At 39.8% G+C, this 16,334-nt stretch overlaps 1 protein-coding gene across 4 annotated transcripts in view; it reads right to left on the bottom strand.

Moving 5' to 3' along the window:
• The window catches only part of Srgap2 (SLIT-ROBO Rho GTPase activating protein 2), a 225,118-nt gene that overhangs the window by 106,202 nt on the left and 102,582 nt on the right, over nucleotides 1–16,334 (bottom strand). For all 4 annotated transcript variants that reach the window (XM_028764589.1, XM_028764587.1, XM_028764588.1 and 1 more), the window contains exon 4: nucleotides 4,040–4,202. In XM_028764589.1, the coding sequence (XP_028620422.1) occupies nucleotides 4,040–4,202 (163 nt within the window). The remainder of the gene's footprint in view (nucleotides 1–4,039; nucleotides 4,203–16,334) is intronic.

Consider the following 16,334-nt stretch of genomic DNA (forward strand, 5'->3'; position numbering starts at 1 on the left):
CCAAAGGAAAAAAATAAGTTTGCTCTTCCACTACAACTCTGAGTTGCTTGCCTACATCAGGATAGAGAAACAATAGAATTAATGTTTTCAGGAGGTTTGTGTACAAAAGACAATAGTAGTCCAACTCTCTAGGTGGCTTTTTAGATTCAATGGCAAAGAATAAGGCCTCTTCCTTGCACGTTACCCTACAGCCCCCTGAGAGAGCTTGTGGATGATAACACCAGCCTCTAGATCCAGATGGCAGGACTGAAATACCAGCCTCAGTGCTTGGTTTGCTTAATATCTTTGAGCTTTAGTTTTCTGGTTGATAAAAGAGATAATAATAGTAACCACAGGCACATTGTAAGGATAAAGGTGATAGTGTATGTGGAAAATGATTAGCACAATATTCGGCACATATGGATTCAAAAAGCTGACTTTTCTTATAACCTTTGTTGTTAACTTTCATAGATTAACATAAACACAGGCCTCCACAGTAACATCAGGAATAAAAGTACCTTTTCTGAAGCCCATGTCTTTGAAAAAAATCAACTTTCTCTTTGCTACTAGTTCCAAATTTAGTGGTAAAACAAAAGATGCTGTTTATGCTAGGATTCCAGTTTGTTATCTCTTGGTTGCTGGTCTCTATAAGGGCCTTTGAAATGGTGATGCATCATTCCTCGACAAACTCGGCTTTCTACTGTGTAAATCATCTAGCCCTGGATCCCATGTATCACTGCCAATCTCTGAAACTAAGATTTACCTTTCAAAATATAATTGAGGTTATTCAACAACCAGAAGAAACCTCTAGTATAGGACAGAAGATACCATGGAGATCTCTAGCCTAAACTGACTTTTGTGGGGATTTTGTTGCTTTGTTTTCTAACTTCAGAGAACTGAAGCATATAAAGAAGTCCAAGTCTTGAGCTCAGTATCTCAAAGTTAACAGCAGATCCAGCATAAGAAAGGTCACCTGAATAAGGCCCTTATTCAAGTAGCACAAAGCTTCTTATTATAGAAAAGATGTCCAGAGCCATTCCTTTGGTCTCTTATCTAATTACTATCTCTTTATCAGTGGGATTCTAATTCTTCAAGTACAATATACTCTAAACAAGACACAAAAAACTGGGGTTTAGAGAAACACTGAATTGTTGAATGCAACAGTCCTATTCATATCTCTAACTAATAATATATTGAAACCAAGTAACAACCATGGAGAAACAGTCTTATGATTTGCTTTTACACAATACTATAATATACTTAAAGACAATGAGAGAAATCATACCCAAAAGTCCATAATAGTGTATGATTCTACTCATACAAAGTATAAATCCAAGCACAACCAAAGTTTGCTGTTAGAAATCAGGGACGTAGCTGTCCTTAGGGGTTCAGAATTTGGGAAAGGAAGATGGGGCTTTTAGAGTACTGAAATGTTCTGATTCCTGATCAGGGAACTGGTTACAGGGAAATGGTGTATTGCATTTGTGAAAATGTACTTAACTACAAACTTCTTGTACATTTGTTTTTCTTTTGCAAAGTATCATAAACAATCCTGAGAGTAAATTCTTCTCCTGTTGTCAATACAGGAACACAGCTTATGGAGGTCAGCCCAGAGGCCCTGGTTAGTCATACCATTAGTGGAAGGATTTTTCCTTCTAGAGGTGACATGTCCCAGGTCTCTGGTGAAATAGAGGTGAGCACTTGAAAAGCTAGGAAAAGTGGTTTTGGTATCTGGCTACTGCTACCACAGACTTCTCTGAGATGTGGAGGCTACAAATCTCTCAGCTTATTCCTCCTCTCTGTGGTGATATAATGAGAAATGGTCTTCATAGTTTTGGACATTTGAGCACTGGGTCCCCAGCTGGTGGTACTATTTGGGATGTCTAGGTGCTGTGGCCTTGTGGGAGGAAGTAGTCAGAGGGGTAGGCTTTGAGAGTAAAGCCTCACTCCAGGTCCAGTTCACTCTTTGTGCTTCACAGTTGCACTGGGATGTGAACTCTCAGTTTCATGCTGCTGCCACCATGCCTATTGTTAAATGCTTCTCCACCACGATGGACTCTTTCTGCCCTAGAACCATACATCCAATAAGCCTTGCTTTGTAAGGTGCCTTTGGCCATATGTTTTATCTCAGCAGCAGAAAAGGAACTAATGCACTCTAAACTGAGAGGCTGTCTGAAATTGAGTTAGGTAAAAATCTCTCATGGAAGTATTGTTCTCAAATGGACAGAGAAAATGAAGGCGGATACTACCAGTCTAACTTTTCCAGAGCTAAGATCATCAGATGTTAAGGTCACAAAAAGCAAAAGAGATCACAGCTTGAAATAAGTTATTTTAATCATAGAAATATGTATTACTATATGATATTACTAAACATGCATTACTGTGTGATACATAGAGATTCAGATTAACAATAAGTAAGCCAGAGCAGTTGCTGGAAACCATGAAGATGATAGAAGTGTCCCCAACCCAAACAGAACAAAGGAAGCTCCAGTCACAGCATGGCAGGGTCACAACAGACTTAGTAAGCATTAAGGGCAGTTACCCGTTCCTCTTTTTCAGATGTCGTACCCTCAATACCCTGCCCTAAACCCAGAGAACGCTCCTTCACAGACGCCGTTAAGTACACAGTGTAGCACCCAGTCCTTTGTTCAGGCCAGCCAGTGAAAATGGAAGGAATTTTGAACTAATCTCAAGTCTAATCAAATCTGAAACGTTTTTCAATGTTAAGAACTAGGATATTGATTAAGGGCTATAGCTATAGCAATGATAATTCTAATTATTAGACTCTTTACTCAATCTCTAATTTTAATTCTGGATATGTTATCTATAAGTCAGTGAATGAATACACACACACACACACACACACACACCACATTCACTTTCTATGAATTTCTGTGACATTTACTTTCTAGAATCTCTCTGGGGAATATCAAAGACTGAAAGTGAGACGTGGTATATATGATAGTTTGAATAAGACTGGCCTCCAGAGACTCACAGATTTGCATGTTTGGTCAATAGCAAGTGGCAGTACTTGAAAGGGATTAGGAGGTGTGGTCTTGTAGAAGTAAAAGTGACCTTGTTGGAAGAAGTGTGCCTCTGTGATGGGCTTTGGGGTTTTAGAAGTCCAAGCCAGTCCCAGCCTCTCACTCCCTCTTCCTCTCCCTCTCTTTCTTCCTGATGTCTATGAAATAAGTAACATGTAGAATTTTCAACTATTTCTCCAGCATCATGTCTGCCTGTGTGCCTTCATGATGAAAACAGTCAAAACCTCTGAAACTGGAAGCTAGCCCTAATTAAATGTTTGATTTATGAGAGTTGTTGTGGTCATGGAGTCTCCTCACAGCAACAGAACACTGACTAAGACAGCTCCTCTGTAGAGTACTCAGGGTCTCTGCTACCACTCATAACCAAGCCTCATAAAAGAACGACTCCACAGAGAGCTCAAGTAAAGTGGGTTCCTAGCTTCCCAAGAGGCTAGTTCCAGCACTAACAGGAAAAGGGGTATTTGACAAAAATGTCTTAAGATTAGAACAACTATTTTCAGGTATGCTTTGATCTAATTGCTCAATCTACAGGCAACAAATTGAGATAACAAACAAACTTCAGAAAGCAGTGAGGTGTCCACGCTAAGAATAACCAAATCCACAAGTCCAAATTGGCTAAGATAGAACTTGGAAAGAAAACTAAGTTCAAAGTATAAACATAGAGGAATTACTAAGTGAACTAGATGGAGAAAACATGCTACAACACTAAAGAACCCTGAGTCCCAAGAGGTTTCAAAGCACCCAGGCAGCTACCAGAACAGGGTCAGTGTGTAACGCTGACAGATAATGCTGCTGGTCTGTGGAAACGTGGCTCTGTCTCCCGGGAATATCAACTCAGCTTAGGAAGGTTAAAAAGTTTGCCACTTCAAACATTATTTTTTTAAAGACTATGTGGGATAGAATGGTCAGTGGAAAACCTGTTAAGTGAGTCAAGAAAATGTCCTTTCTTTTATTTACAAAGTCATGTCATTGTTCCAGCCAAGAGCCTTTGTGATTAGGAACAGCTATCCATATACCTTTTTAAAGAGTCTTCCTGAGTCCTCGCTGACTTGAACAAATCGAGGAATTATATTATTCAGGTAGATGTCACTCAGGGTGGTATGATCCCTGCTCTCCCGCTTCACCTGGTTTAAGAGGAGGTTCCAGCAGTTGACTGGAGAGAGAACATTCTGGTCCTTCCTACAGAGAAATCAAAGAAAAAAAAATTAGAGTTAGCAAGCAGGCAGAGCTAGCAGCTATAATTATAGTTCATGTCACAAAAATCACAGTAATCAAAGCAGGAGCAGAAACAAGGGTATCTTCCCTAACGCCAACTGCTATGGTTTAAATGTGACATAACCCCAGCCCCAGGCACCTGTATTTCTACACTTTTTGTATCTCAGCTACAATTTTGGGAGGTTGGGTTTAGGAGGAGGAAGTGGGTCACTATGGGAATGAGCCTTAAGGTCTACGGGCCATTACACTTCACACCCTCTCTGAGATGAGAGCCGACAGCAACCTCATGCTCCCACAAACAAGGAGCCTGTGCATGCATCCCTGCCACTATGAGCCTACTATAACCATAAGTCAAATGAATATTTCCTGTCTGTTGCTCCTTGTCATTGTTTGACCATAGCAATGTAGTAAGAAAAGTGACTAGTACACCTACACCACTACATTTTTTCTTTTTGCAAAACTCTAAAAGGGGGTAAAAAAAAGAACAAGAAGAGGAAAAGGAAACATGGGAGAGGAAGAAAGGAACTTTTCTGAACACTTGGTTGAAAGCTTCAAACATGCTATCTCAGTTAAACTCCAGTATTTCCTTTTTTTTTTTTTTTAAAGGATCCACAATTACCACCATTTTCATGATTAGAAAGCTGAAACTCTCATACTAGTAATGAGTAAGAGGAAGTCAGAGAACCACAGCACTGTATTCTCTGACTAGGATACATCAGACTGTTTCTCCACAGTCTAAAGTTTAAAGCTGGGGTCACCTGGCTCATCATTAGGGTTAGAGACAAGGTTAAAGATCTTATTTATAGGAGAGGCTGGAGAGATAGCTCAGTGGTTAAGAGACTTGCTGCTCTTGCAGAGGACCTGGGTTCAGTTCCCAGCACCCACATCAGGTAGCTCACAACCACTCATAATTCCGGTTCCAGGAGATCTGATCCCTCTCTCACATCCATGGGCACTTGTACTCATGTACACAAACCTATATACATGCACATATACATAGCTAAAAATAAATTAAAAAATAATCTATCAGAGATAAAAATCACTGGAATACTACAAACTAAAACCTCTACATGTTTGCCCACTGTAGGAGACCATAAAGACAACTTTGAAGATATCTGCCATGAAAAATTCACAGAAAACTCTCTAGTTCCATGGAACACATATAAAGGGTTTTTTGACACCACTGGCTGAAGCATTATCTCATGCCCCATATTATTAAGAAAACAACCTTATTTGAATATATACATTCCTAATATTCATGCTTTGGTAGGGACATAAATTCTAAACCTATATGTTCATTTCAAATAAAAACAATGTGATTCCTAAAGCGTATCAGTGATCTGCTCAGTTTGCAGTACTAATCTGAACAGCTATCCACAGTGAAGTTGGGTTTCTTTAAGGAAAGAAAAAAACAGGGTCTATTATGGTGCCACTTCTTAAGGGGTGCTATGTGCTTGACTTGCTTTTTAATGTAGTTTACATTGCTGTTTAATTTATAGCTCACAACTTGTCCAGAGGTGATCTGAAAGCTGAGGAGAGGAAAAGAAAGAAAGAAATGTGAGAGCTTCTAAGTGACGACTGCAAACTGCAACGGTGGTGCTGGACGAGCCTGCAACCACAAAGGTGCGCATGGCCAGGGAAAGGAGTCAAACCTGTGCACTCATCCCTTGTCTCTTCCTTCCCTCCGCGCAGACTGTTGGCACAAAAGTAGTGAGTTGAGAAGACACTGTCTCCATTCAGAGCTGGAGGCTGCCAAGCAGCCTGTAAGCTCAGAACTCAACCCAGAGGTTTTTCAATTCTGCAATAATAGCTACAAACAAGTAACATACACAATTTTTAAAATGTACTATTTAATAATTTCTTTATTTTTATTTTATGTGCATAGGTGTTTTGCCTGCATGTATATCTATGTGAGGGTGTCAGAACTCCTGAAATTGGAGTTACAGACAGCTATGAGCTGTCATGTGGATGCTGAGAATTTTACCTGGGTCTCCTGGAAGAGCACCCCTAAAAAGTACTATTTAAAAGAAGTCTGGTAAAATGGCTCAGTACGTAAAAGCACTTGCCATGTAAACCTAATGACCTGAGTTCAATCCCTGGATCCTACAGTGTAAGGAAAGATCTGACTCCTAAAAGTTGTCCTCTAACTTTCAACATGTGCTATGACATGCATATACAATGATACATTTTTAAAAGATGCAGTATTAAAACTCTAAAATATTTTTTTCAAGTTATTTCTCTTGGCAGAATATCCATGTCCTCAGTAAGTACAGAATATACCAGGCTATTACACATAGTTTTCAAAGGGGGAGGTCTTATGAGACTCAATTTTACAATTGGTTTCTATCTGCTTCTTATGAGAGAATACAGATGGGTTGGTGGTCTATGCTGGGTTCATGATAGACCATGGGTAGCTAGGGAATCGACACTTGAATCTTGCCATTTCATTATCCAATTGCTACAATGCTTATTATAAATATTAGGATTCATATAATTAATATTTGTAATGGGAACAGTCTCTAGGTAATATTAATGGCTTAATTTTAAAACAAAATATTATTTTGTAAACACCCAAATCAACTTGAAATTATACCAATAGTACCATTACTCATGTATGAATTAAAAAAAATTGCAGGGGTGGCAAAAGCTTCTGTGGACTGAAGCAGGGTCTTGCACATTCTAGGCAAGTACTCTATTGCTGACGTATATCTCTATCCTGCAGGACTTTATTAATAGTGAAAAATCCAAACCGAACATAGAAATAATGGTGATGATGAAACTACAGAAAACTACAACTTTTATTCATAATTCTGGTATCAATATTTTTAGTTCACAAACAAAGCCTCATTGTTCATGATGACTGATTCTAATAAACTCTAAAACTCTGTAGTTTAAAAGTACTGCTCTCTCTCTCTCTCTCTCTCTCTCTCTGTCTCTCTCTCTTGTTCTCTCTGTCTCTGTCTTCTTTATGTATTCCACATATAAAAGGCAAGTGTTTATTTTAAAAGCGTAGTCTATGATCCAGGCATGGTGGCTATAATCCCAACACTCAGGAAGTAGAGGTATAAGGATCAAGAATCTGGCAGAGTAGGGGCCTTTAAAAAAAAAAAAGGATCAAGAATCTGAAGTTAGCCTAGGCTGACCAGAGGGACACACAGAAGGACCCTGCCTCAGAAGACAACAGCAGACACAAGCCAATATCACCAGTTACTTTGTTTCTTCCAGGAGTTACTAGTCTCTTCATACTATTAATAGAGTATTTGGATCCTCTAATCTTATTATTTCTCACTTTCCTCTTACAAATAGATGCTTCATTTCTTTTAAGGCAATGGTGGGGCAAGGAAGATGAAGAGACTCTGAAAAGAAGGAAAAGTAAGTATACTACACAGGCAATTTTCCTGGCCAATGAGAACAAAGCTGCACTACTCTTCAGGTGAGACATGCTTTCCTATGAGAGTCACAAGTCTGCTCTAGTAGTTTTGCAGACTTATTTGATTTGGAGCCAATGAAAATAGGAGAACTTCATTTGGTTAGGAGATCAAAATCTATATATCTTTCCCATCTAACATTTGTTAGTATAATGTCTTTGCTTCCCTTGTCCCTCTCCCCCAACTCTGAGTCTCAGGCTGTATAATCCCTGGTCATTTAAAGGGTCTGTGTCTCTTAGGAATGTGCTGGAACACAGCCATGAATCTCCTTAAACTGATCCCTAAAAAGCAAACAAAACATTCAGAAGTGTTTTCCTTAAAAAAATTCAGGAGGAAGACCAAGAAAATACCACACTGTGTTGCAGAAGAGATGACTTTAGTCAAAGAAAGGAAACCCAGGGACTCATAAGCCAGTGTACAACTACAAAAGCGATTATCACTTCAAAGGCACCCGACAAGATAAACCTACCCAACTGAATTGCTAACATTAACCTGAAGATAGGAGCCCAGTTTTTCAGTAGAGGTTACACCTATGGATGCTCAAACACTTCTAACAGATGACTCAAAGGATTTCTACGACAGCCAAGATAAAAGGCAGGCCCACGATCATAAAATCTCTACATTATATACTATCCCCCCCCACTCATATTTCTCTGGTTGCTTCATAAGCTCACATACAAAAACACCTGTCCCATCAATTTCCTACCAGCTCATCTACAAAATGGACAGTGCCCATCCAGCTCCTGAAACACCTTCAACAGATCACTTCTAAGATCCCAGAAGCTCCTTCAGTATGAGATGGCAATTAATTAACAGCAGGCACACTTATGGCCCTGAAGAGCTCGAGCTTGGTGTCTGGATGGCTGGAGCTTCTGCACTGCTATACTGAGGTTTCCTTCTGGGTCTACAGTCTATTATTTGCCCTTTCCAAGGGCTGCTGTAGAGATCAGCTGAAATGATGGATGCAAGAGAACTTTAGCAACACAAAACACTATGCAAATGGGAGAAATATTAGTATTTTCATTTCCAAACAAACGAGGACTTAGCTTTCATCCATTTCCAACATGTTCCTCAACAGGCATGAGGCCACAGCCAAGACTGCAGCCTGCTAAAAGTGCACAACCCTTAGCAAATCACTGTTGGATAAGACAGCGACAGGCAATTAACCAAGCAGCTGCATGTCTCTGGGAAGACATGAGAGAAATATGAAAGGAGAGCAGACTCCAGTATTCCACTATCCTTTCCCAAAGAGACAAGGTAGAACAATAGTCTTGTGTTCCTCAGTGGGAACTGTGTGCCGAGGCTGACAAGAAAGAATTCAAAGGGAGCCCAGAATCCCAGTAGCACTAGCAACTTCCAAAGCCTCCACCCCAGAGCAGAATCCCTATCAGACCTGCCAATTTCTAAAAAGCTGGCAATTGTCAATGCATCTAAGAATACAATTTCTCACTTTTAGATAACAGTTCTGCGATGATAGACAAAACTTTGAATGATTTAAATTCATCATTCAATATATGTTATTAGGTCTCTGATGAGAAAAAGAGCAGGTATGTGTGTGATAAAGGAGCTCGTTTGGTGATGGTTTGACAGCAAATGAATGACGAGAGAGAAGCTGAATTCAAAGAAATAAAATAAATAAAAAATGCAAACCCAAATTCCCTCTTGGCACCTTGATTAAAATGAAATGAACTGAAGCAGCCAAAGAGATTATTTTATTCAGATGAGTGTTATTAGCCTTTCTGGCTTATTTTCTTTATTATGCATTTTGCTGATGCTGACAGAAACAGACGAGCTCACAGAGGAAAAGCTGCAGTGGATTTGTGGTCTGACAGTGCCGTGCATAAAATCAGACCCTTGCTGACCCAGATAAGCCAGAGGATGGATTGGCTTTGCTAGGGAAGGTGTTGGGGGGGGGAATTAAAAAATTAAATTGCCAAGGCAGAAACCGACTTAAAAAGACTTCGCCTGTAATGGTGGCTGCTGGTTGTGTGACACAGTAATACAGTGGCAGCCTGGAGGTACCTTTCAAAGATAGGCAGGCAGACTGGGGGTGGGCACACTTCTCTGGATTTAGCACAGCTGTGGCTTCAGCTTAGCCAACAATGAGAGTAGGAGAGCTTAGAGACAGGAGCAGAGAGGTACCCAAGGCAAAACCAATATACATTATGAGTGAAGAAATAAGCTTTCAAATTGTCAAGTTAGGGCCATATGCTTGCCTAGACAGATGATTAGAAAGGATTCAAGAAGCTGTGTATGTGCCTTACTCAAAACAGTCTAACTGTCCTTTCTAATCAGGTTTGGGGAAAGAGCTATAGTGAATGGGATTTTTGTAGCACTGGAGCAGTCCCATGGAGCTCAGCTATAACCTTCAGATAGAGGCATGCCCAAGAACTGAGAGCTTGAGAAATTTACTTCTCTCTCTCTTTCTCTCTCTTCCTTCCTTCCTTCCTTCCTTCCTTCCTTCCTTCCTTCCTTCCTTCCTTCCTCCCTCCCTCCCTCCCTCCCTCCCTCCCTTTCTTCCTTCCTTCCTTTCTTTCTTTGCCTTCTTTATGGCTTCTGTAGACCTGGGGCCTTCCCCTTCTTTATTCAACTCGCCTTGTATACTATACATATAATCTTAATACTGGAGAACATAAACTATGAACTAAACTTCTATGTAATCCCTAGAAAGTCATTTGAACATTAGACAGACCCATCTCACGGCACACTGAAATAAGCAGGCATCAATACTAGGCATAGTTTATGCCTATAATCCCAGAATTTGGGAGGGGAAGGCAGGAGGATTACTGCAAGTTCTAGAACTATACAATGATACCCTGTCTCAAAAAAGGCAATGATCACATCGAAAGACCTGAAGTACAAGTAATCGACAGAACTAAAATACAGCAAGAGAAATACACAGAAAAGATACAAGCAATAACCAAATAACACAAAATCATATGGCTCCTTGGCTGAAAAAGTTTGTAACCACCACTATTACATTTTCAGTTGGATTCATGTGTTCTATAGAAAAGAACTGTGAACAATTCTACAACTAAATCTTCAGGTTTTCCTTCTCTCCTTAATTAAGATGTTACCAGAAGCCCTATAAGTAATGACAGCTATACAGAGAAAACCACAGATGTGTTAGCAATTTTTAAAATAAATAAATTTTTAAAATAAATTTTTAAATAAAATTTAAATAAAATAAAAATTTTAAAATAAATAAAACCTTGACTGAGGCACACTGTCTGGCCCAGTCTTGCTCATTTATGTTAGGGAACTAAATACCTATGTGTGCCAAAATAGAATGGCACCCTTCTGAAATCCACACATTATTTCAAAGCATCAAATGCTCCCTTTAGGAGCAGGCATCTCACAGGCACCAGGCACAAGTGCAGAAATTCGATCTATAGCCAGCAAGTGACTGATTGCCAGCCAGAAGGAGATAAGCATGCTGAGCACTAAGAGCCCGTTGGTAAGAAAGGGCATCCACAGGGTCCCTCCCTTTCCAATGTATGTTCTTGGGATAGGGAGTCCTTATTCTATGGCTTATGGTAATAATGAGGAAAGCAGTTTGAAACCAAAGCTAAGTGGGACAAAGCCATACAGTCCTCTGAGCAGCTTCACATGGCATTACTACTTCTCATGTGCTGTTACCTCATGTTTATTCTCTGAGTAGCAGCTGAGTGACTGAATTTATATCCTCACTGGCTTGTGCACTCCAAACTCAGGCATATTATTAGCCAGGTTAATACTTTATTAGTGAAACTTTAAAGAGCTGGGTAGTATAAGGATGCCCTAGTCAGTTTCCAGGTTAGTAGGTCAAATTTTGAGTTCAGTTCCTTATGGAATTTGGATAAATAATGACTCTATCCCAGTGGGAAAGTACTCTGTATTAAGCACCCTAAGACCCAGATTCAGCTCTGCTACTTGATAGCCAGGTAATCTTAGTAAGTGACAAATGCACCATGGCCTTCATATTTTCTTTTCCTGTTTAAAAGTATAAATGAAAACAACAGACTCAATGCCTAACTCATCCGACTCCTGTTAAGATGGAATCAAACAAGGTGATGTCCATTAAAGCTTTACTCACAGGAAGTGTTCTCCAGCCATGAATCAGCATCATCAATACTTATTACTTTAACAACTGTTATTACTACTTGACAGTCCACTCAATGAATCTACACTCTCACAAAATGGCTTCAGTAAAGTTGTAATTTTCCTAAAGACAGACACATTTTAAACTTCTCAGATCTTCTCCTAAGTACTACAATGAATGTTTGATACATTTAGACTATGTCAGTGCACTAAATAGAAATATGTCTCGCTACTATTAACTTATCATCTGGTTCTAGGGAATTTCCAACCTTAGTCAATCTGTTGCATCCAAACTTGCCCAGACTTGAAAGGGGAAAAGTTTAAAGTGTAAAGAGAAAAGCCAGAGGGTACAAAAAAAAAAAAATCATGCAATTTCAGAAATAGAAGGGACTTTCAAGATGGTGAAGAGTCTAAACCAAACCCATCATTTTCCATGGAGGAAAGTGATACTCATGTATCTTGAGGTCACACAAATAGTGGTGGAACAAGACAAGAGCCCAGGTCTCTTGACTGGCAGCCATTTTCTTATTTCATTGTGGTGGTTGCTACATTTCAATCAGCAAGCCTAACTTAGTGTCTACAAAGACCTAGTGCTGAAAGAGTTAATGGACAATGCTTAGCTGCCCAGAGCACGGAGCTATTCTAAGACAACACATAACAGGAATACCAAGGGTCCATGAACCCAGAGGGAGCAAAGCTGCTGGTGACTAGCGGCGCCAGGAAACATGTTGACACACTGCATGTGGTTACACATGAAAGGCAAATGAAGAGAAAACAGTTTTGAATCCCACCCATTCTAATTTGGGACTGGCTCTGGGCACCTACTGGAGGGCTGTGCCATACCCGGCCACTCTGTAAAAGGACCTTTCAGTTACTTCATTCTCTATTCTGTGGCTTGAGTTAAAATGTTTTCTGCTGTATAAGAAACATAACAGACATTTAAAAAAAGAGAACTGTCAAGGCATAGTAGGTAAGATCTAGGAGGCACTGTAGATGATTAGGGTCATTCTGAAATGGAAGACTCTCAATCGGGATTTGAATCTTGTTATCTAACATTTCCAAGCTAGTGTGTGAACTGAATCCTTAGACAGTCAGGCTCCTAAATTCCTAAGAGAGCCTTTTCTCTAAGTGACCCCAGATCACCTTGCAACAGAATCACCTGGAGTGCTTGCTTAAACTGTGAATTGGAGTAACGCCCAGGAATCTTCCTTTTTAAATAAGCATTCCAGGTAATTCTGCACACTGTGAAAACACTTTAGAACTAATGTTCTTACAGGAATATTTTCCATCTATGTGATAACGAGTCACTAATGTAGCTGAAATAATAATAGATTTAAAACTAGTATTCTGTTCTCCAATCTCTACAACCCAGAAAACAGTAGAGCAGAATAACAAAACATAGAAAATGTCCTGGGACTGGCAAGATGGCTAGTGTTTAAGAGTGTGTACTGCTCTTGTAGAGGACCCAAGTTCGGATCACTGTACCCTTGTCAGGCAGCTCACAACCACCTACAACTCTAGCTCCAGGGCATCCAATGCTCTTTTTTGGCCACCATGGGTACTGTGTTCACGTGCACATACCCACACAGAGATACACTAACTCAATAATAAATATTTTTAAAAAGAAAATATCACAGTCTATACTGTACATAGTAAAATTTATCTTTGTTTTTGAAAGGGATGTCCTCAGTTAATAATATAAATGTGCATTGCCTTGTATTTTTCTGTTCTTTTGTATGTTTTGTTTTGCTAGTTGTTTATTTTAATCAGGGTCTCACTATGTAGCCCAGGCTAGCTTAGAATTCATCTTCCCCTGCCTCAGTTTCTCCAGTATACAGATTACAGTTGTACACAACTATGGCTGGCACATATATGTATATTCTTATGAGCAGATCTGTGTATTCCAGCTTACAATACAGTTTAAAAGTTTAGCCAATGGTCCTAAATTCCAGAAGATGATCAGATATCTCAGGTCCTTTTAAGAATCTAAAAACTCTCCTCAAAGTATTTTCTTCCAAAAACAGAAGTGAGGGAGAAAGAAGGATGAAAGAAAAGGAATTGAGGGAAGGGGCTCTGGGAAGATGACTCTCTGGATAGGATGTACTTCCTATGCAAGCACAGGGACCCAAGTTCAGATCCCTGCACACACATAAAAGCTAGTCATAGCGATGCACATCCGTAACCTCAATACTGGGGAAGGTAGAGACAAGTGTATCCTGGAAGCTTGTTTAGCCAGCTAGTGTAGCAAACGATCAAGCCCTAGGTTCACAGAGAGACCTTGCCTCTAACAAACAAACAAACAAACAAACATATCAGATAGCAAGTGATAGAGAAAAACACCTGACATTGATTTCTAGGTTTTACACCCCATGTATGGAGGTGCACCCCCCCCCAACACCACAACCATATACACAAAAAGGAATCGGGAAGAGAAAGAAATCAAGGACAAATCTTCCATGTAAGTACAGAAGCTCATTACCTAAGAACCTCTTTTTAGAACAGTCTCTACAGGTATTTAGTGTTCCGGTCACAGCAGACATCCCAAGTTTATCACATTTTACACTATCTTCTTCCTGATGCTCTAGAGCTGACAACCTCTGTCTTTGTTGTGCATCTGTATGATAAATAGCTCCACTATGCTGATTTCTCCTTATATTTACAGTGACTAGAAATGCTGAGTTAGACAATCTTCTAAAGAACATGGGAAGAAAGTGGCTGGCAATTTCCAAGAAGAAAGATTTTGAAAATAATAATGTGGGCACAATGTTACTTGTCTCCTAAATGACACACTTGCTATCTATAGGAAGTCTCTACACACACTTGGCAAGGCAGGCAGGCAGTGGGAGGCTCCATTCTGCACCCCTATGGATAAAATCAATAGGAGACCACTTTTGTTCTTAAGTGGATAACTTGATCACTGAGAGAAGCTGAGCCTCATCTTCTATATGACCAAAAGGACATTAAAAAACAGCCCTAACTAGAAGATTAAAAAACAGCAAAATTAGAAAAATGCCAGCATCTCAGCGTGGTTGTCAATAGTGCCGTACATAATGGTTAAATCCATTAACATGTGGAGAGAATAAAAATAGAGTGTGAAAGTTCTGGGAACTAGCCTTTGGTAAAGAAGGCATACAAAGGAAAAATGGAAAGTGGTGAGGGATTATGAGGGAAGAGGCAGGGGGATGGAGGAATGGAAGAGGAAGTGCCATTGAGAAGAGTAACCCCCAAAACTATTTTACAATGTCCTGATGCTTTTTCGTAATTTGTTTTCAGGCTGTAGAAACTAGTACAGCCTCTGAAGCTTTGAGCCCATCTGTTTTTGAACTTGGGCTACAGAAGATTCAGAACAGCTGGAAATAGGTTATAGCTATCTGGAAGGAAAAGAAGTAAAATGAGTGTGTGGGAGGTAGAGGGATGAGAGTTAAGTAAGGCATAGGAAGGAGAATCCAGAAGCCATCCTCAGAGGGAAGGAAGATAACCAGGTCAGAATCAGCTTAAGAGTTGTTAGAGAAGCCACTACGTCTCAGTGAAGAAAGCTAACAAGGAAAAGTAAGGGGCATGAGAACGGGGAGTTGTAGGGAGTCCATGGAAACATGCCCTAGGCCAGATCAAGATTGTAAATGGTCCTACATCAAAAGCATGTGACATGAGCTGCTGGTAAATGGTCTGTCTACACAACCATAGCACAAGCCCGAGGTTAAAAGCTGTATTCTGGTTCTGGTTCCCTAATTGTGTAAGAAGTGATTGCCCAGAATGGGAGGTAGAATATAAGCAGGGTCATCCTAAAAGAAACTGGCAAGGGTCCACATCCATAGAACATCTTGTCCTAGAGTCACAGCTGGCTCAGAAATAGGAAGACAAGCCCACAGACAGTCCTTGGATACATGCGCCATCTGCCTTGTGACACTGTCACTGACTTATGCTAACATCCTGACATCACCTGTGGATGGATGAGCAGGACCCCTGCTTTGGCTTAAGCTTCTTTTTTCTTTTTTGTTTTGTTTCTTATTTTTTGTTTTGTTGTTGTTTTGTTTTTAAAACAGGATTACTCTGTGTAGCTCTGGCTGTTATGGAATTTACTCTGTAGACCATGCTTGCTTCAAAATCAGAGGTCTACCTGCCTCTGCCTCCAAGTGCTGGGATTAAATGCGTGTGCCACCATGTCAGCATTTCCTTAAGCCTTTTCATCTTTTGTCAAGAGAAAGATTTGGAAGTGAGAATATTTATTAAGCTCTCCACTTGGAGAAGAAAAATTAAATATAAACAAAACTGTATTTCAAACAAATAAAATAGCCACAGTGAAAGTCTGAGCTTTGAAGGAGAAAGTACTAAGAACAACTTTTTGAACACAATGTTTTAGCTGGAGACAAAACCTTGAATACTCTAAGCCACTAGCAACTGGGTCAGTGTTTTTCTGAGGTTTGAGTTAACAATTTTGAAACTACATTCTGTTCAGTCCAGGAGTAAATAACTAATTAATATGTTATGGATAACAGGACCAGATTCCTCACTGCTCAGAAGAACTACAAATGTGGACAGTGGAGACATTTAAATAAACCATGTGGCACTAAGACAGAATGATGACTAA

The sequence above is a fragment of the Grammomys surdaster genome, unplaced genomic scaffold (genome assembly GCF_004785775.1).
Source record: "Grammomys surdaster isolate TR1022 unplaced genomic scaffold, NIH_TR_1.0 145, whole genome shotgun sequence".
NCBI lineage: Eukaryota > Metazoa > Chordata > Mammalia > Rodentia > Muridae > Grammomys > Grammomys surdaster.